The 22105-nt window shown below is 45.2% G+C and overlaps 1 protein-coding gene across 2 annotated transcripts in view; it reads right to left on the reverse strand.

The window, feature by feature from the left end:
* Window positions 1–17462, reverse strand: part of LOC143276012 (A disintegrin and metalloproteinase with thrombospondin motifs 15-like) — a 75105-nt gene extending 57643 nt beyond the window's left edge. For both annotated transcript variants that reach the window (XM_076580390.1, XM_076580389.1), the window contains exons 1-7: window positions 17098–17462; window positions 10313–10376; window positions 9526–9681; window positions 6525–6685; window positions 3497–3662; window positions 2078–2247; window positions 467–550 (exon numbers count right to left, since the gene is read on the reverse strand). In XM_076580390.1, coding sequence (XP_076436505.1) covers window positions 467–550; window positions 2078–2247; window positions 3497–3662; window positions 6525–6685; window positions 9526–9681; window positions 10313–10376; window positions 17098–17160 — 864 coding nt within the window. In that variant the 5' untranslated portion in view covers window positions 17161–17462. The remainder of the gene's footprint in view (window positions 1–466; window positions 551–2077; window positions 2248–3496; window positions 3663–6524; window positions 6686–9525; window positions 9682–10312; window positions 10377–17097) is intronic.
* Window positions 17463–22105: the final 4643 nt, after the last annotated feature.

Consider the following 22105-nt stretch of genomic DNA (forward strand, 5'->3'; position numbering starts at 1 on the left):
CGTAAAAGAACCCACGGCAACAAAAGGGTTGTCCCTGGCTAAATTCTGTTGAAAAATCCACTTCGATAGGAAAAACAAAACTGCACGCAGTAAAAAATACCATTCCAAAAAAATGGGTGGCGCTGTAGTATAGCGACGTGCTCTCCCTGGGGAGAGCAGCCCAAATTTCACACAGAGAAATCTGTTGGGATAAAAAGAAATACAAATACAACAGTAAATCCAGTTTGCATATAATATGGCTTTTAAAAAAAAATTTTTGTGCCCATCCCAGAGGTGCAATATTGTTTTTAAAAGACTGGAAAGAACTGAATTTTTCCTATTTTTATGCCTAATTTGGTGTCAACTGACAAAGTATTTGCAGAGAAAATGGCAATGTGCCACGGACACACACACCACACACAACCGAACACCGGGTTAAAACACTGTTTACACAAGTGAGTCAAAAATAATGGGCTACACATCTCACCTGATCCTCCTCCAGAATCTGAATCTTGACGACAGTGAAATGGATACCACCTCCCAGAGACGGGTCCAGGAACACTCTTGCTGCCTGCAATGAGATGGATTTTTTTTTTTTCATCAACACCGAATGTGACTTGCATCCTTGTCACTGTAGCACAAATATGTGGAACTCCATCCCGTATCACATTAACTCTCTCCATACGAACGGCGAAAGAATCGACGTTAACAGAGTTTCACCCCAATTACCATCATCAAAATATTGCAAGCGGAAGGCTCTCATACTGAAGAGGTGAATGTTGACAAAGAATACCACAATTCTGACGACGGAAGCTAGGTTGGGTCATTCAGACACCCACTGGACATCCGAGGGGTCTGTGTAGAGAAGAGGACTGGCCGTACTGAGTGAGTTAACCGTTTCAGTAGCCTGCACTCGTAAACATTTACTATGACAAAGATGACTGCAATCGTAATTAAACAATTATACATATACAATCGTGAAGATTACTATCTAAAAGATTAGCACTAATTGTAAAGATTACTTTTGCCATAAAGTTTTCTGCAACTGTAAAAATTACTACGATCTTAAGACTTACTGTGGTCGCAAGAAAAAATTACTACGAACACGATTGTTAAGATCAAATTGTTTCGAGAATTAATGTTTGCTGGATCTACCGCGACTGTTCAGATTGTAGATTGTAGGTAAAGATTAGCACGATCACGAAAGTGACTATATCATTGTAAATAGTGCTGTCATCATACAGGTAACTATGATGATCATGAAGATTATCATCACCAGGGAAAAAAAACGCGTTTATGAAGACTGACATGACATTAAGATGAGCTGCCATCTGGGAGCAACAAAGTCTGCTTTCCGTTCTGTGCGAGTTTACACATTTTCCAAAACTAGGAGGGTTCAGCCTGACGAGCACGTTGGGTTTATGCGCAGGTCTGGTAATCTTTCTTTTAAGCAGACGTGGTGTAGCGTATATGGATCAGTCAAGACACTCAGACATTTCAAAACTGAAACTCCAGTGTTAATCCCCTAGTTTTGTTTAATTTCTGCACACGTCAAACAATAGATTTCTCTACTTGGGAAGAAACGAACCAGTCTTGGGTCTTTAAACGAAAACAATGACTTCAGCCAACCAAAATCATACAGTCCAGAGCAAAACAAATCTGGTGTTCACCACTCAGTTATGTTGATTTTAGCTTCAAATAGGTTTTGTTGATTTTTTTTTTATACTCCGCCATTACGTTTCTTCGTGAATGTACATTACGTCAAAGGATGATAAAAGCTCAGGGTTTGTGCTGAAGTTCAGGCTCCGTTTCCCTCCCTGCCCCCAACTCTTTCTGCAGCGATCCTGGCTTTGACACGCAACCAGCACACACAGGAATCTGGTTGAACAAATTGTGTTCGGCGCGCACCAATGATTCTTTAGAGTTAAGGGAGAAGAGGAGACTTTGTATACTAAACACAAAAACCATAAACCGACAGACCTGTGAGGAATCTGGTGAACAATTCTTTGCTTCGCACCCCAATGTTAAGGGAGACGAAGAGGACTTTGTACACTGAACACAGAAAGCTTTGAACACAGGACTTGTGTGTCTCACTGACCACGTTGGCCACAGTCAACAGGTAGTGCTGCAGGTCGTCCTTGTGACGTCTGTGCATGGTGGGGTCCGCCACCAGCAGCATCTCCATGTACTTCTGTCCTCTTCCTGCTGTACGGCGCTGGCGTGACGTGGACATTGCTGCAGCCACTAAGCCGTTCACCTCGGGGACACCTGTCACATTATCGTCGTCATCATCGTCGTCGTCAGCAGCAGCAGCAGCAGTAGCAGTAGTAGTAATAGTGTCTAGTCTTTAAAAAAAAACCCTTGGCGTTTACAAATATAAAAATGGAAAAAAAAGAATACAGGATACAAAATCAAAGACAACATTAAGAAACTCAATTCACACACATACAAACACACATGCGCGCACGCATGCACACGTCCATACGGCTAGCACACAAAGATTCAGCCTACAAATTATGCAACTACACACTCACTGATAAGTCATTTTACTCTCACGAATCTGGAAAGGGTAAGGCGTGTGGCATTATTAGGGGAGGGAGGTGAATCTTCCCATTGGATCTGACAGACAGCAGTGAAGAGGAGTGACAGAGTGAGGAAGTTAGGGGGGATCCTACACATGCGGGCGCCCAGAATAGGAGCGGTTATGATGCACACACCGGGTGATAGATCTATCGTGTGTCTGTATGTGCGTGCGTGCGTGTGTGCATGTGTGTGTCTGTCCGTGCATGTGTGTGTCTGTCCGTGCGTGTGTGTGTATGTGTGTGTGTGTGTGTCCGTGCATGTGTGTGTGTGTGTGTCCGTGCATGTGTGTGTGTGTGTGTGTCCGTGCGTGTGTCCGTGTGAGTTTCCGTGTGTGTGTGTGTATGTGTGTGTGTGTCTGTGTCTGTGTGTGTGTGTGTGCGTGTGTGAATCAGAATCAGAATCGTCAGAATCATCAGAATCATGTCATGAAAACCGTGTGAATGGTTTATAGACAACCACAAAAAAACAAAAAACAAAAAAAAAACAAAAAAAAAACAAAAAAACCCACACACACACAAACTAAACTAAATGTAAGGTGTTCTAATCAAAACATGACGTGTTCTTTGAAACATTCATTTTACGAATTTTGCAAGTCGGGGTTGTACGGGGTCGTAATTACACAACTGACTCACTGTATCATTCTCAGCAAATTTTGTGAATTCAGACTTTATATCTCTTAAGAAAACTCTTCGTAAGTATTCATATCTAATACATGTGTCTAGAAAATGATATTCATCTTCTAACACACCACATGCTTTTTACATTTTCTTGCATGTTTTACGGTGCCTGTGTATCTGCCTCTTTCTATTTGTTGGAGATCATGTGCGCTTGTGCGAAGTCTGCACATGGCGGGTTTTTGGGGTTTTATTAGGATCAAATATGGTTCAAGTGTGTGTGTGTGTGTGTGTGTGTGTGTGTGTAGTGATAATCGTACCGTCCGTAGCACAGTGGCCGTCACTGGGAGCGGCCCTCTTGTACACAATGTGGGGCCGCCGAAGAAGGTCGTCGCGCATGCTCCGCCTCGCCCTCAGCACGTGCCGCTTCGCGATTGGCTGAATCCACAGGTCGTGATCCCGATCCGGTAACCGGATCAGTCCGTGCTGGAGAAAAACAAATTTGATATGCAGCCATAAGTGATTGAATGGACAAATTTTAATCATATATATATATATAAATGTTTTTGTTTTTTTGTGCACATAGAGTTGACTTATAAATAGTAGTAGTATTTTTTATGTATTTATCTCTTTCTATTTATTTCATTTATTTATATTCATTTTTATTATTTCATTTTATTTATTTTTCTTCTCAAGGCCTGACTAAGCGCGTTGGGTTACGCCGCTGGTCAGGCATCTGCTTGGCAGATTTTTTTTTTTTTTTTTTTTTTGATAAACATTTTTTTTATTCAAGTTTAACATTTAATGAATGCATACATACATTTCATACATACAGGTGGACATACAAAAATTGTATTTGTAATTATTAATATTACTTATTAAACGTTATTTAAACTATAAAGCAGGAAAACACATGTTTTTATACAGAAAAAAAATACACAAATAGTCATATGCACTGCATAAAAAAAGTAAATATATGAAGGGAAAATATTTCTTAAAAAAAAGAACAAACGTTACATTCGTGGTTGTCATTCCTCCTCCTCCTCGTTGCCTTCCATCATTTTTATGTATGGGTACCATTTTCTAGAAAATGCTATGGACATCATTTCCATCGAGTGCATATATTTTTCGGTTTTGTATAGGTTTCTTAGGTCTGTAAGGAAGTACTTTATACATGGTTTGATTTTATTCTGCATTTATAGATGAAATGTTTCGCCACTAGAATGATATAGTCAAATATTTCATCTGTTTTTGTAATATCATTTCCAAATACTAACTCTCTATTCAACTTGGCAGATCTGCAGGGGGAAACCTGTCAAGAGATATGACCAGCTGTGGCTCCACTGACAGAGCAAGCCTGGGTCAATCTTCAGGACGCTGTGGAGAAAACCAGCTCTGTGGAGCAGCTGGCCTGGTGGTTAACTCACTCAGTACGGCCAGTCCTCTCTTCTCCTCTACACAGACCCCTCGGATGTCCAGCGGGTGTCTGAATGACCCAACCTTTAGCTTCCGTCGTCAGAAAATGTCGTATTCTTTGTCAACATTCACCTCTTCAGTATAAGAGCGTTCCGCTTGCAATATTTTGATGATGGTAATTGGGCTGAAACGCTGTTAACGTCGTCTCTTTCGCCGTTCGTATGGAGAGAGTTAATGCGCTCCGGACTAGGAAGCGAGTGCCCCGGATTCGAGACCCATATACAGACTGGGGTTGGGTTTGTGTGTGTGTGTGTGTGTGTGTGTGTGTGTGTGTGTGTGTGTGTGTGTGTGTGTGTGTGTGTGTGTTTTGGGGGGATTATTTTGGCTTTTTTTTTTTTTGGTTTTTTTTTTAAATACTCTTCCCCCCACCACTGCAACTTCAGTGGAGGTTGTGGGTGCTGTTCATTACGGAATGACTCGTCGATAAACCGATGTCCCGTATGCACCGAGCGTGCACTTGACGCACGTTAAAGAACCTACGGCAAAATAAATAAATAAAGGGTTGTCCCTGTTAGAATTGTACCAAAAACCAAAAAAAAATCCACTTTGACAGTAAAACGAACACATTTGCATACACAAAAAGGTGTGTGTGTGGTGTTGGGGGGTGCTGCACTGTGGCGAAGCGCTCTCTCCAGGGAGAGCAGCTCCAAATCTCGAACAGAGAAATCTGACAATACAATGCAATACAGTGAAACACCAACACAGCACAACGCTGTAAGTAGACATGAATCCACCCGACCCCTCGCCCCAACAACCAGCTTCCCTCGACAACCAATAACCCTTCCCCAACAACCGCCATCCACAGCCACCCACCAACCACCACCACCCCAACCACCACCCACAACAGCCACCAACAACCACCGCCTCCCAACCACCAACCAACCAACACCCCGTATCAAGACCTCCCTGGCCCCTACCATCCACCAACCAACCACACCCCCCCCCCCCTACCCACCCCCCGAACAACAACAAAACCACCCAGCTCCCAACAGCCACCAACAATTACCACCACCTCGCAATAAACCACTACTATCACCTCCCAACAACCAACAGCTGCCCCACCCCCCCTCACCCCTCCCTCTCCCCCCCCCCCGCACCCCCCACCAACCACCCACCCGACCCCAACAATCACTAACCACCAACAACCACTACTTAACCACACCCCTCCACCCACAACCAACCAACCCACACACACCCAACCACCACCACCCCTCACCACACAACACAAAAATACAACACGGTTTTTTTTGTGTTTTTTTTCTTTTCTTTTTGGCCTCAGTTGCATGCAGGTCATGGAGCACCCGCTTTGTTTTGTTGTTTTGTGGGGGGGGGTTGTTTTTTTTAAAGTGCCTCACATGCCTTCACTGGCCAAAAAAAAAAAAACCACAAAAAATCTTTCAATACAACATGTTACCAGCATATCTGGACTGACTGACTGACGGGCGCAATAGCCGAATGGTTAAAGCGTTGGACTTTCAATCTGAGGGTCCCGGGTTCGAATCTCGGTGACGGCGCCTGGTGGATAAAGGGTGGAGATTTTTACGATCTCCCAGGTCAACATATGTGCAGACCTGCTAGTGCCTGAACCCCCTTCGTGTGTATACGCAAGCAAAAGATCAAATACGTACGTTAAAGATCCTGTAATCCATGTCAGCGTTCGGTGGGTTATGGAAACAAGTACATACCCAGCATGCACACACCCCGAAAGCGGAGTATGGCTGCCTACATGGCGGGGTAAAAACGGTCATACACGTAAAAGCCCACTCGTGTATATACGAGTGAACGTGGGAGTTGCAGCCCACGAACAAAGAAGACTGACTGACAACGCTAACGCCAAGCGGCAGAAGACCAGTCAGCTATGTAACGGCTCACCAGTGACCCCCCGCATGTGCTGACCGCCACCAGGGAGTGGGGGTGGGTGAGGGAGGAGCCGTGGTAGTAGCAGTCCTCGTCATGGGTGGGGCAGGGCTGGACCTTGCTGCTGCTGCTGCTGCTGTTGCTGCCGTCAGACTGAAGGTGGTGAACCAGGCAGCCTGTGAAACAGGACGATGTCATGATCAAACTTGTACTTCTACGACTACTACTACTACTACTGCTACTACTACTACTGCTGCTGCTGCTGCTAATCTTACTCTACTCCTACTGTTAACACTATTACTACTACTACCACTACCATTGTTACGGTTAACATTACCACTACTGCTGCTACTATTAACACTGCTGCTGCTGTTAACACTGATAACACTGCTGCTGCTGCTACTACTACTGTTAACACTGCTGCTGCTGCTACTGTTATCACTACTACTACTACTACTACTACTACTACTACTGTTAACACCAACACAACACTGCTGCTGTTAACACTGCTTCTGCTACTGCTACTACTACTACTACTACTACTACTACTACTACTACTACTACTGCAACACCACTACTACTGTTAACACTAACACCACCACTACTTTTACCACCACCACCATCACCACTACTATTAACACCACCACCGCCAACACCACCACTACTACTACTACTGTTAACACTACTGCTACTACTAGTTACTAACACTACTACTGTTACCAACAGTACTAACAAATCCAGTTTGATAAATAGAATTGTGCAATCAACAACTACCTACCTGAAGATCTAGTCATCAGCCCCATCCACATGTAATATGCGGCTTCTGTTCAAACGTGTGTGTGTGTGTGTGTGCGTGTGCGTGTGTGTGTGTGTGTGTGAGGAGAGAGAGACAAGACAAGACAAGACAAGGGTTTATTTGTTAGGCCTCCGGCCCATAACAAAGGAGTGGGCCACTAACAAAAATATTACATAATGAATCAAATAGTGTGAATAATATATCAATGCGCATATGACTTGCAAGCTCTCCCTCTCTCTCATTATCTCTCTCCTCTCCCTTCCCTCAAACACACGCACGCATATACACAAACACATGCACGCACGCATATACACACCCACATGCACGCTCGCGCGCTAAACACACAGATCCAGCAATCTGGGTTAAGTGAAATGCTGACAAGCTAACAAAACTTACAAAAAATTAATTACAAATTTCAGAGGAGAGAGAGAGAGAGAGAGAGAGAGAGAGAGAGAGAGAAGAGAGAGAGAGAGAGAGAGACTGTGCGTGCGTGCATTGTGCGTGCGTGTGTGCGTGTGCGTGTGCGTGTGCGTGTGGTGCGTGCATGTGTGAGTATGCACAAGTTTTTATATTGATATGCACTTGTATGTATCCTAATTTCTACTGTATCTGTGAGTGTGATTTTCGATTTATGTTCGTACCTTGTTATGTACTATCTCCCCCACCTCCCACCCCAATATTCCTTGTGACCCCGGTACACTTGGTAATAAAGACATTCTATTTATTCTACTACTACGACTACTACTACTACTACTAACACCAACACTACCACCACTACTGTTACTAATACCAACACTACCACCACTACTACTACTGTTACAACACCAACTACTAATACTACTACTACTACTGTTACAACACCAACACTTACTATTACCAACACCACCAACACTACTACTACTGTTACTAACACCACCAACACTACTACTACTGTTACTAACACCACCAACACTACTATTATTACTGGCACCAACACAACTGCTACTACTACTACTGTTACTAACATCAACACTACTACTAGAGAGAGGGCTAGGGGGGAGAGGGAGGGGTGAGGAGAGATGGGTGAGAGGGAGGGGGGAGGGGGAGAGAGGGGAGAGGGAGGGGAGAGGGAGGGGTGAGGAGAGGGAGGGGGAGGGGGGAGAGGTAGGGGGACAGCGAGAGGGAGGGGGTAGGGGGGAGAGAGAGGGAAGGGAGAGGGGGGGAGAGATGGGTGAGAGGGAGGGGGAGAGGGAGGGGGAGAGGGAGGGGTGAGGAGAGGGAGGGAGGGGGGAGAGGTAGGGGGACAGCGAGAGGGAGGGGGTAGGGGGGAGAGAGGAAGGGAGAGGGGGAGAGAGGGGGAGAGAGGGGGAGGGGGGAGAGGTAGGGGGACAGCGAGAGGGAGGGGGTAGGGGGGAGAGGGAGGGGAGAGGGGGAGAGGTGAGGAGAGGGAGGGGTGAGGAGAGGGAGGGGTGAGGAGAGGGAGGGAAAGGGGGGAGAGGGAGGGGGGAGAGGAGAGGGGGAGGGGGGAGAGGTAGGGGGACAGCGAGAGGGAGGGGGTAGGGGGGGAGAGAGGGAGGGGAGAGGGTGGAGAGCGAGAGGTATGGGGGAGGGGGGAGGGGGAGGGGGGGGAGGGAGAGACGGAGGGGTGAGGAGAGGGAGGGGGAGAGGGAGGGGGACAGCGAGAGGGAGGGGGTAGGAGGGAGAGAGGGAGGGAGGAGGGGGGAGAGGTTAGGGGGAGGGAGGGGGAGGGGGGAGAGGTTGGGGGGAGGGAGAGAGGGAGAGGTTGGGGGAGGGGGGAGGGTTGAAAAGGACAAAGAACTGAAGACTATGTAGGATGATAGTCGTGTCCATGTGACCATCAGTACAGTAGATGAGGCAACTGCTGACCCGACCATCTGGGCTACTTTTTTTCTTTTCTTTTTTTAATCAATGTCGGGTGTCTTGCCCACGTTACATTCCCACTCCATTGGTAAAGAGCGCTTTAGGACAGGCGACGTTCGGATGGTAAAGAAAAACAAAAAAAACAAAATCATCGCACACAATACTCGCATCCATCACAATACCTACCTAATGCATAGCATACTTCACACCACATTTGTAACCATGGAACTGAAATGGGAACTATGTTATGATTGAGGTGTTAACTTCTCTGGGGTGGGGGGGGGGGGGGGGGGTTAAGGGTGAAGGGTTGTGGTTAAACTTTTAAAAACTACAGACAAGACAGACAATCCCCGCACTGACCTGGGGCTATCAAGTGGTCGTTGTGGTTGAGGTGTAACGTGAAGTTTTCCCCGAAGGCCGTCAGGTTGTACTTGAGAGGGCCTTTGCCGGACAGGACGGAGGGGCGGTGATGGCTTCCTTCATAGTGAACCGGGCTCACCACTACGTAGCTGGGCACTGAAAATCACACAGGCACGCACACACACAGGCACGCACGCACACAGACACGCACAACGCAAGTGCGCGCACACACACAGGCAGGCAGGCAAACACACAGACAAGCACACGAACGTGCATCAGTATATATGCACGCACACACATGCATGTACACACAAGCACGATGCGCGCATACACATACACATAGTAGACAGCCATAACAGAACGCAACAGAAAGAGGGAGGAGAGATGGGAAAGATAATGCAAAAAGAATCTGTTTCATGAACAAGTGGAATAAGCATCCCAATGCTTTAAAGAAAAATTAGATTAAGATTTCTAAAATGGACTTTTTTTTTTGACAATTATAAACGTTTGCGCAAAACTATTTAGCCACAAATTCTAATCGGCTTACATAAGCATAGAATCAGCGTGCGTCCGTGTGCGAGTGTTTGAGTGCGTGTGTGTGAGTTTGCGCGCGTGTGTGCCCGAAACCTTTTTAATTGTCATACGTCCGTGTGCGAGTGTCGAGTGCGTGTGTGTGAGTTTGCGCGCGTGTGTGCCCGAAACCTTTTTAATTGTCTGAATTATGATTGCTGTTATTGATGTTACTGATCACCGCTGTTGCTGGATGAACAGACATAAACGTCCTTACCATCCTCGCTGGCTTGTACACCGAAATAGGCCTGCAGCTCCTCTGCTGTCAGATGATCATGAAACTGAAAACAGAATGAAGTCAATGTAGGCGCGAAAGGAAGCATATCTTTCCCTCTGTCTCTATGTTAGGTATGGGGGCCCGAAACAGCTCAGTTGGTAGAACGCCGGACTCGTGATCCTGGAGTTCATTTGGTCAGAGGTTCGAATCTTCGTCGACCCGTTCGGCTCATGAGTAACTCGATGTGGTTGTAATATTACAAGTTACACACACAAAAACAGTCTTTTTTTTGTCTTTCTTTTAAAAAAATTTTTATTTACTTTATTTTGTCCTGAAAAACTGATGATTATGAAACTGAAAACAGAATGAAGTCAATGTAGGCGCGAAAGGAAGCATATCTTTCCCTCTGTCTATATGTTAGGTATGGGGGCCCGAAACAGCTGTTGGTAGAACGCCGGACTCGTGATCCTGGAGTTCATTTGGTCACAGGTTCGAATCTTCGTCGACCCGTTCGGCTCATGAGTAACTCGTGGTTTAATATTACAAGTTACACACAAAAACCCTTTTTTTTCTTTCTTTTTTTTGTCCCGATTTTAATGATACAAAATAAACATGCAGACACCCCCGAAAACGGAGTGTGGCTGCCGACATGGCGGGGTAAAAACGGTCATACACGTAAAAGTCCACCCCTGTACGTACTCGAATGAACGTGGGAGTTGCAGCCCACGAACGAAGGAGAAACATGCAGACAACCTACATCTGGGTGTTTATCATGTGCCCACAAGCGTAAGACTTTTCGGTCACCCAAACGCTGTATATTGTTAACATAGTCCTTAACGCTACAACAGACACAGATACCGTACATGTGTGAGTTAATTATGTAGTGCCCATCGTTACAAGTTTCAAGTTTCAAGTTTTCATTATCCTTTCATTCCTATTGGAGTATGGAGGATTACTGCAAAATAATGTTTTCATGCCCAGAACAAACATTTCCAAATACATAATGTCACATATAAGTTGAGAAAACACAAATGTCTAACTCCAAAAGTGTAGCTAGGCAACATTTGCAAACCTAATCATCTTACAGCTAAAATGACTTTTTGCCTCCTTTGAGCATATTAAAAATTTAAAAAGTTGATGTTGGATATTTCTATGGTATACATCCCATCCCCCTCAGCACAAATGAGGCTGTTTGCTTCATGTGTGCTCAGCAAGGTTTGTATTTGTATTTATTTTTTATCACAACATATTTCTCTGTGTGAAATTCAGGCTGCTCTCCCCAGGGAGAGCGCGTCGCTATACTACAGCGCCACCCTTTTACTTTTTTTGTTGTTTTTGTATTTTTTCCTGCGTGCAGTTATATTTTATTTTTCCTATCGAAGTGAATTTTTCTACAGAATTTTGCCAGAAACAACCCCTTTGTTGCCGTGGGTTCTTTTACGTGCGCTAAGTGCATGCTGCACACGGGACCTCAGTTTATCATCTCATCCGAATGACTAGCGTCCAGACCACCACTCAAGGTCTAGTGGAGGGGGAGAAAATATCGGCGGCTGAGCCGTGATTCGAACCAGCACGCTCAGATTCTCTCGCTTCGTAGGCGGATGCGTTACCTCTAGGCCATCACTCCTGTGGTGGGCGTACAGATGGTGTGAAACCAACGAAATATCCAAGTTCCAACTTCTGATTCTGAGCTGAATTCTTTTTTTTCCTATCATATATCCAGAATCAGAGAACATACACAAACGAAGACCAACGGAAGACTTAACAGCCGAGTGGTTTCAAGAGCGCTGGACTTGCAATATCTGAGGGTCCCGAGTTCAAATCCCGGTCACAACACCTGTTTGGTAAAGGTGGAGACTTTCGATCTTCCAGGTCAACAGGTGGGCAGACCTGGTGCCTGAACCCCCTTCGTGTGCATACGCACGCAGAAGATAATATAGGTAAGTTAAATATTTCGTAATCCATGTCAGCGTTCAGTGGGTTGTGGAAAAAAGACATAACCCGACATGTATCTCCTCCCCCCACGCCCCCCACCCACCCCTCCGATAACGAAGTACTACTGCCTGCATAGCGGGGTAAAAACACAGTAAAAGCCCACTTGTGTGTACGAGTGGACGTGGGAGTCGCAACCCACGAACTAAGAAAAGCAATGACCGAACCCGGGTGTGGCCGTGTATAGGGGAATCTAAATGAGCGGCGTGGGAGTAATGCCACTGAAACGGTGCAGATGATGGGGCAGAAAAAAAAAAAAAAAAAAACAACGAGGCAAGGCCTTCAAGACACTTGTGATAAATTAAGTCCCCTAGCATTAATTATAGAGTAATTTCCCTTTTTTACTATCTGCACCAAAACGTTTGCAAAATAAATAAAACTTCCATGCTGAGCAAAAGAAGTTCCTGTTTGAACAAAAAAATGATAATGACTGCTCTTGTTGGGTCAGAATATCAGATCAAAGTGCCAAGTTTAGAGAATACAAAAATTATAAATATAACAGTAAATGCAGTTTGCATATAATTAGGCTTATTTTTTTTATTTTTTTGTGCCCATCCCAGAGGTGCAATATTGTTTTAAACAGATGACTGGAAAGAACTGAATTTTTCCTATTTTTATGCCTAATTTGGTGTCAACTAACAAAGTATTTGCAGAGAAAATGTCAATGTTTAAGTTTACCACGGACACAGACACACAGACACACGGACACACACACACACACACACACACACACACACACACACACACACACACACACACACACACACCCGAACACCGGGTCAAAACAGACTCACTTTGTTTACACAAGTGAGTCAAAAAAAAAAAAGCAATGACTTCATAAGCCAGTCATGTGCATCAGAAATACCTCCACACCTCACTGGACACCCCCTCCCCCGCCCCCAGCATGGCACCAGCGCTTTCATTTCATCCCTCACTGCTGGGACTATTGACCCAGGTAGGTCCCGTTCCGTGGCTTATCAATGACACTGACCACTTCAACCGGGCAGGTTCATGTACTGATCTACATGCCGGTTACACCTGTACAGGTGGATGTATATTGATCTAAAGGAACACTTGGAGAGAAAGGTTTGTGTGTGTTGCTCCACTTACTACAAGAGCTTATGAATGACAATGAAGCGGTATCGTGTTGAACAGTCTGCGGTCATCAAGTTCAAGCAGACAGCCTGTGACACCGGGGTAGACTAGGGGTGGGGGGAGCGGGGATTGAGGGGGGAGAGAACCGGTAAACGAATTGAGAACATGGACTTTGTTGAGTTTTGATTTGTTTATATGGAGGGATGACAAAGACAGTCTTTGTCTGCCCCAACTGTCAGCGAACATTTCGTGCGCAGATTGGACTATTTAGCCATCTGCGCATTCAGATAGATTCATGAGCATCCCCCCCTACCACCACCACCCTCCTCCGACCCCCCAGCTGGATGACAACGATGGTCATCGATCTCGATGGACACACTATGGAGTGATGGCCTGGAGGTAACGCGTCCGCCTAGGAAGCGAGAGAATCTGAGCGCGCTGGCTCGAATCACGGCTCAGCCGCCGATATTTTCTCCCCCTCCACTAGACCTTGAGTGGTGGTCTGATCGCTAGTCATTCGGATGAGACGATAAACCGAGGTCCCGTGTGCAGCATGCACTTAGCGCACGCTGGAGGGGGGGGGGGTCTATGGGGGGGAGGGGCTGGAGGGGGGCTATGGGGGGAGGGGCTGGAGGGGGGGCTATGGGGGGAGGGGCTGGAGGGGGGTTATGGGGGGAGGGGCTATGGAGTGGGGGCTATGGGGGGAGGGGCTACGGAGTGGGGGCTATGGGGGGAGGGGCTATGGAGGGGGGAGGGGGAGGGGGAGGGGCTGGAGAGGGGCTATGGGGGGGGAGGGGCTGGAGGGGGGCTATGGGGGGGAGGGGGCGGGCTGCTGCTGCTTCTGCCACATCTTGATCGTTTCAGTGACAGTACTCCCACGACGTGCATTCCGAGTATGCCCCCCATCATACACAGCCACACCCCCGGGTTCGTCTTTCTCAGTCCCTGTGTGGCAGTCCTCAGGGAACCTCTCCATTTTCCGTCTTCATCGATTGAGATGTCATCACCCGTTCCTCACATAGGCTTTCCTTTTCACACTGTCCTCTCATCACTTGACAACGGGCCTATGGTCCGAAACGTCGTGTCAAAACTAAGAGGATTCAACTACCACCCAAAAGGTTTTTTATAAACTTTAGTTTTTTGTTCATCGATGTCGTTTTGTTGTTGCTGCTGTTCTCCCCTCTTCCAATCTTCCTCTCCTGTCTACAGTCACTAATGTCAGTGGCGGGACGTTTTCCTTTTTCCTCCCCAGCCGAGAGTCCTCCCCTCCCTCTACAATAACCAATGTGTGTGACATTGAAAATTCATCTTACAAGGTCTACATCACCAGTATGTATGACGGGACATTAAAAATGTATCTTCCCTTCTACAATTACTATGTTTAATGCCACAATTTCTTTTTTGTCTACAATTACCAGTAAGTGACAGGACATTAAAATTCCCCCTTCCTGTAAGTGTGAAGGGACATTCAGAAATCCTTGCTTGTGCGACGGGACATTAAAATTCTGTGTTCCTCTGACCATATCAGTGTGTGTGACGCTGGGAAAGTAAAACATCCTCAGCCCCTTCCCCTTTCTCCATTTGCCTTCCGTCTTTTTGTTTCGTTAGCTGAAGAGTTAATGTCAATGGATTCCATTTTTTCCCTACCCAGAAACACTGATAAAATTAAAAGACAGTTTTCACAGAAGCTGCCTGCATCTGACCGAGAATTATACGCACGCCATTTTGCGCCTCCCCGACATGTATGCCAACGGTAAGTGAACACTGGCCACCAGCCATCTCTAGCCATCACCAGCCAGCATTTTGATGTGCACAAAAAAGACGGATGGCTGCTCCAAGAGACGAACTCTTCACCGATACCAGGAGCATGAATCCAACTATTCGTTTCTACCGTCTGGAGAGCGCCGTAGCTGACAGCGAATTGACTGAAGTGTGTTGCTGTGTCAGGCTGATGGCAACTGAACGGCAGCAACTCGCTGGTTTAATGTGCGTGGGCAAAAAATACATAGTGACGCGCGCACGCACAGATAGAGAGGCGACAAAGACAAGACAAAAAGACAGGAGAGAAAAAGAGAGCGAAGATATAAAAAGAATAAGATGGCATGACAGGGAACAAAAGTTATTTTTCAACTTGAAATGACATGGCGAATTTGGCAATATCCGCCATCTTTCCCTGTGTTCTTTTTCACCGTTTCGTTCCAAAGACGGGAGAAAAAGTTGTAAACTGGTTATATATATATATATATATATATATATATATATATATATATATGACGGCCAGTCAAACAGTGGAAGGGAAGAGAGCATATATTACATTAACCAATTTACAATTTTCCGTCTTCTAAACGGAAACCTACAGGGGAAGAAATGTGGATATTTCCGCGAATCTTATGCAGATGAAGAGGGAACGAGAAATCCACAGAGAGAGAGAGAGAGACGGGGAGTGGGGTAAGGAAACACTGGATGTTCACCCTTACTTGTAACCCAGAAACCACCCGGTCATTTTGGACGAGAAAAGCGAAGGATCGTACCAAAAAGGTTACAGGAAATACAATGTAACAACTGAAATTGAACAGAACTGAATCAAACTGGAGAGAACAAAGACAACGTGTCGGTGAAGTTAACGAAAATGGCATGTTCCTTTGCAAGGCAAAATTTAAGCCTACTTTCTACTTTCACAATAAATCACACACACGAATATTTCCGTGTACGCACACATTGCACTGTGCCCCCTTTCACCCTACCACGCCCTCCCCCAACAAGGAAGTTATTCCGTCTTATACACGCGCGTTCACACTCACGAGATACACGTATGTGCACGCACGCGCAAGGAGACAAATTTGGCAAGCTGCGAGTGAGCGCTTGCAGCAGTCCAGCGAGGGGAAAAAATTGGGGAGGGGAGTGGAGGAGGGTATGGAGTAATAAGTTAAAAATAACGGTGCGAACATCATACACCACAAAATAGATAACTGAATACCTTTGGAAAAAAAACCGTGGCAACACAACACGATGCGATACAATACAATTACAATACAAAATTACAATTACAGTACAATTAGGTAACATCTACATTTCTTCCCGTGTTCTTTCCTTACGGTTTTATTCCGAAGACGCAAAAAGTTGTACATAACATTGTTATATAACATTGTTATATATACTCTGCCTGTCTTCACCTCTCAAAGGACGTAAAGGAGGTCAGTCAAAGAGTGGAGTGGAAGAAATGTAGAGTATATATTTCAATTGTTAACCAATTAATTTTTTCCGTCTTGGTTAACGGAGTACAGGGGAAGAAATGTGGCTGTTGCCTACAGATACAACACATTTCAATTATAATATAATACAATACAATAATACAATAGCCGAGTGGTTTAAGCGTTGGACTTTCAATCTGAGGGTCCCGGGTTCGAATCACGGTAACGGCGTCTGGTGGGTAAAGGATGGAGATTTTTCCCGATCTCCCAGGTCAACATATGTGCAGACCTGCTAGTGCCTGAACACCCTTCGTGCGTATACGCACGCAGAAGATCAAATACGCACGTTAAAGATCCTGTAGCCCATGTCAGTGTTCGGTGGGTTATGGAGACATGAAAATACCCAGTATGCATGAACCACGACAGTCATCGGCAAGTCGATATTGGTCGTGTAACGGAAAGAAGAATACAATACAATACAATACAATACAATACAATACAACTTACCTCCTGTTCTCCGGCAACCCCACCAACAAAAACAATAAACGTGAAAACACACGGCACCAACATTTTCTGTCGATGACTTCACGAACGTCGTCAACGACACTGAATGAAAAATTCTTTTTTAATTCTCTCGCTCTGTCTCTCCCTTGAATTCAATGCCTTCGTTTGCTACATACACCGTGGAAAAAGAAAAGAAAAATTTCCTAATTCCGTTAGGAAGAAAAAAACCTTCTGCTGAAGACTACTTCATGTCGGAAATAGAAGACGAGCTAAATGAACACACAAGCTCTTGCGGAAAACTTGGAACGAGAGAGAGAGAGAGAAGAAGAAAGAAGAAATTTTCAACTCATGCAACGCCTTCCAAGGAGTTTCCTTCGGCTGAATGTCGATGTTTCGCAGACTCCTACCCGTTTATATATACCCCGTTAAAGTGATTGACTGCCAAACTTGACAGGTGCAGTTTTGTCGTTTGGTTGGGCTGTCGCTGTCGTCTGCTTTTTTTTTTCTTTTCTTTTTCTGTCTCCCCCCTCCCCAACCCTCACCCCCCACCCCCTCACCGAGAGCTGTATTTGGAGGAAGGATGGGGAGGGTGGGGATAGATCGAGAGGGGTAGGGGGGGGACTCAAACCTGGAAGAGAAACTTTCTTCAAACATGTTCGTACCTCTTCCACGTGCCTGAAAGTGATGAGCGGAGCAAGAGCGAGGTTTTTTTTTTCAAAATATTTATTTTATTTTATTTTATTTCATGTGTTTGTGTGTGTGTGTGTGTGTGTGTGTGTGTGTCTGTCTGTCTGTCTCTGTGTCGGTCTGTCTGTCTGTCTGTGTGTCGGTGTGTGTTCTATAAAACAGTGGTGGTTAAAGTGGGCGTGTGACGTCACAAACGTGACTGAAACCGCTCGAGAAGAAGCCACGCCCCCTTTTCGAACCATGGGACAACAAAACAGACACTCCTTCCTACATGAGAACTGACATTTCTGCTGCCGATCTTAAAGTGTTGTCGTTCTGGTGTGTGACGTCAGGGCATGTCACCCCTGATGTGGGCGTCGACGTTGTGTGTGTGTGTGTGTGTGTGTGTGTGTGCTACTTCGCGCACCGTAAAAGAACCCAGGGCAACAAGAGCGTCGTCCCTGGAAAAATTTCGCAGTGAAATCTGCTGGAATATACATGTGTGTGTGTGTGTGTGTGTGTGTGTGTGTGTGTGTATGACTGACACAGGAAACGAATGATGAGCACCAAAAGGCAGCTGTCAGTCGGCTCTACCCAGGTGTGCTAATGACTCCGTGTTTGAAAAGCGCTTGAAGCTTGGTCTTTAACTGAGGATGGGCGCTGTATAAACATCCATACCAACCCATTGATAAAACAGATGAATATATAGATAAATGAATATATAGAAACAAATAAGTGAATGAATGAACAATCTGTATGGCCTGTCCTTTTTCTGTTCAAACAAGCTGTGAGAAAGAGGTTCGTGTTGAAATCAAAGATCGGGCAAAGCATAATGCAGTCAATGACACAAAGTGAACATGGTCAGGATTTGGAGACAAACTTCCACACGAGACCCTTCCCCACCACCCCCTTCGGTTGAGAAGGGGTGGGGGAGGGGTGGTGGCTGGGGGTGGGGTGAGTTCATTTTGCACGGTGTGATTGTGGCAAGGGGGTGATATGCACGTGCATTCCATGTCAAGCGTGAGTGAAGGAGTGAGTTGATGTGTAGTCACGTTTATCCAGCCAACCCCCTCCCCCCACCCCCACCCCCACCCCCCCATCTCCCAAGTTGGTGGCCAAGGTTCGAGTCTCAGTCATTTCTGCGTTTGTGTTTCATTTTGCGTTGCAGTTTCTCAAGACGGCGTCAATGCGTTCCTGACAAATCCATATACGCTACACCGCATCTGCTAGGCAGATGTCTGACAGTGGTATAACCCAACAAGCTTAGTCAGGCCTTCAGCACATGCATTTTTATTTGTGTACCTATCCGAGTGGATTTTTTCTAGACAGATTTTCCCAGAGGACAATAGTTTTGTTGGGTTCTTTTTCAGTGCGCCAAGTGCGTGCTGCACATGGGACCTCGGTTTATCGTCTCATCCGAATAACTAGACGCTCAGTTCAATTTTCCAGTCAAAATTTAGAGAAAAGGGCGAGAGCGGGATTCGAACCCAGACCCTCACGGACACTGATTTGGCAGATGAGCATCGTTTTCGTGGTGTGCATACTGGGCATGTTCTTGTTTCCACAACCCACCGAACGCTGACAGGGATTACAGGATCTTTGACGTGCGTATTTGATTTTCTGTATGCGTATACACACGAAGGTGGTTCAGACACTAAGCAAGTCTGCACGTCATGTGGACTTGGGAGATCGGGAAAAATCTCCATCCATTACCCACCAGGTGTCGTGACCGGGATTCGAAACCGGGACCCTCAGACTGAAAGATCCAACGTTTAGTTAATTAACCACCACTTGGCTGTTGCGTACGTCAGTTTACTGTTCAACAATGCTCCTCCATGTAATGCCCCTTCCCTGACACCCCCCCCCCCTACCACCACCTCCGCTCCCCCTCTCTACAAATCTAAGCTTATATACTTTTAAATAGTATTAAATTATCATTGTGTATCTATTCCATGATGACAAAACATGACGTCTGCCCTATTGCTCTGCTTGCGCGCACACTCGGCAAGTAGGCTATCATCCAATCAAACTGCTCCACATTCCCACTCCTCTTTGTTGATTGGACAGGCGGAAAACCAAACAGTTACCCAGCTATTTGATTAATATCATGTGTGCAACAGGTGTGGATGATCCACCCTGTCAACTCCTGAGCACGTTCGCTCGTGTAGGGAGTTGGAGTGACACTGTTTCAGTTTCTCTTTCGCTGCCCACGATGGAACTTTGAACAAGTTTGGGATTTCGTTTTTCTGTGTGGGGAGTGGGGGGGTACGTAGGAGTGTGTGTGTGTGTGTGTGTTCAATTTCATTTAATGTCTATCCACATTAAATTATATTAGACAAGGGGGGCGGGGGGAATAACAAAAGATTAAGGTTCGTTTATTTATTTATAGTCTGTTCATCTGAGAGTATTTACAACATTAACTTAACAAATATCTGGCTAAAAGAATACCTTTCCAACTCTAAAACATACAGGTGTGAGGAGGAGGAGGTTATTTGTGTATGAGCGTGTGTGGGGGTACGTGAGGGGGAGAGGGGAAAGAGGGGAGGAGTGAGGGAGCTGTGTGTGTGTGTGTGTGTGTACGTGCGCGCGCGCATGTGTGCTTGTGTATATGTGCTTTTTCTTTTTTCCTTTTCTTTTTTTTTTGGGGGGGGGGGGGGGGGTATGGGGGGTTGGAGGGGGGTGATCTTTTAAATGTCGACAAAATACACCACCAAATAATAAAAGCATTGAGTAAAATGAATCCTTCATCTCAAAATGTGTGGGTGTAGCAGTGAACGGACAATGTTTTTGGTTTGTTCGTCTTTTCGTAGCACGTATTTGTTGACCATTGTGCGCGAATGTTTATGCTCGCATGCGTGAAAAATTAGTTTGGTTTTGCTGGTACAGTTTAACAACAACAACAACAACAACACACACACACACACACACACACAAAGGACAAGCTTTGAGGGTTTTGTGCTGCACGTGCAAATCGGAACATGTTTAAGTTACAACAGTTCAGCTGAAGTGGTTGTTAAATTCTCTCACTGAGTCGCTACTCTGCCCCCACCCCCATCCCCCTCAATGCAAGCGAAGGCCCTTCCTCTGCTTTTCCCCGTTTTCTGCGTTGTGCATGGTTGCTTACGGACAGCACGACCATTACGTAGCCTACATATAGGCCTATATATCTATCTATATAGATACATTTCCACTTTCAAAAACTCAGCGAACCGTTGTTGGGAATGTTCCGCCTTACGTGAATCCGATTTTTACTCTCCATCAATTGTGCAATTTTCAAGTGTCGTTTGTCTATAGTGTGTTCTTAGTATGTGATATTATCTGTTATGTCGTTTATTTAAAATCCCATGACTTTTTTTTCTGGCAAAAGAATACTTTGTATTGAACCTTTTGGCTTAAATAGGTACAAAGGTTAGTTCTGTGTGAATCGGGAAACTGTTGCCCTCGGGGATGGCGCAACGTACAAGCGCCTTTTTATATTGCTTTTCTGCATTCTATCTTTTTTTTTTTTTGAGTGGTATTTTCTAAATTGGCACTTTGTCTGGATATTCTTACGCCAAACTATACAAGAGCAGTCATTTATCTTCATCTAATGTTGTCAACAGGAACTTCTCTTCTGTAGAGATGGAATTTGCGCTGATGTTATTCGCATGCAAACGTTTGTGGGCGATAGTAAGAAAGCAAATTACTCAATTAATGACAACGAAGATTTTCACATGAGTTTTGAAGGCTGCACTCTCGTTTGTTCTTTCAGGCCCAAGCGTGCAAACTGGGAACCTCGTATTATTTCTCAATCAAAGCGTAAGCTCTTTTATTTTCACTAAATGATGAATTATTGTTCAAGTCAAGTTTATTCCGAACACCACCCACGGCACTTATGAGGCAATATCTATTACAAATCACTTTCCACATTTCAAACAATACGAAGGCGAAATGTAGTGGCAGTGTTAACGTACGAAATAACCATGGAGCACGAATTACATCAGAGTTTCAAATTCTAAGTCTGTACTAAAGTATTAATCAAAACAACAAATTATGATTTAAAAAGCCATTAGAAAGTATATTTTTTTTAAATGGCAATATAGGCCATAAGTATTTACTTTTTCTCTTTTTTATACATGTTGTCACTTAAAGTTTCACCCAAACAGTACTGTACATTTTTGTCATTAACTACAGAAATTCATTTGTTTTCTATCAGATTTCTTTGTAATATTGCAGGCTTTTAGAAAAAGAGGTTCTCAAGGCGTGAAATCATTTACTGCACGGACCTCCATTCGTCCATCAACAATGACTAGGCGGGAATCCATCAAGTCTATTCGTGAGAGGTAACCAATCATCGTGTGAGTAG

This window comes from Babylonia areolata, chromosome 31, assembly GCF_041734735.1.
Source record: "Babylonia areolata isolate BAREFJ2019XMU chromosome 31, ASM4173473v1, whole genome shotgun sequence".
Classification (NCBI taxonomy): domain Eukaryota; kingdom Metazoa; phylum Mollusca; class Gastropoda; order Neogastropoda; family Buccinidae; genus Babylonia; species Babylonia areolata.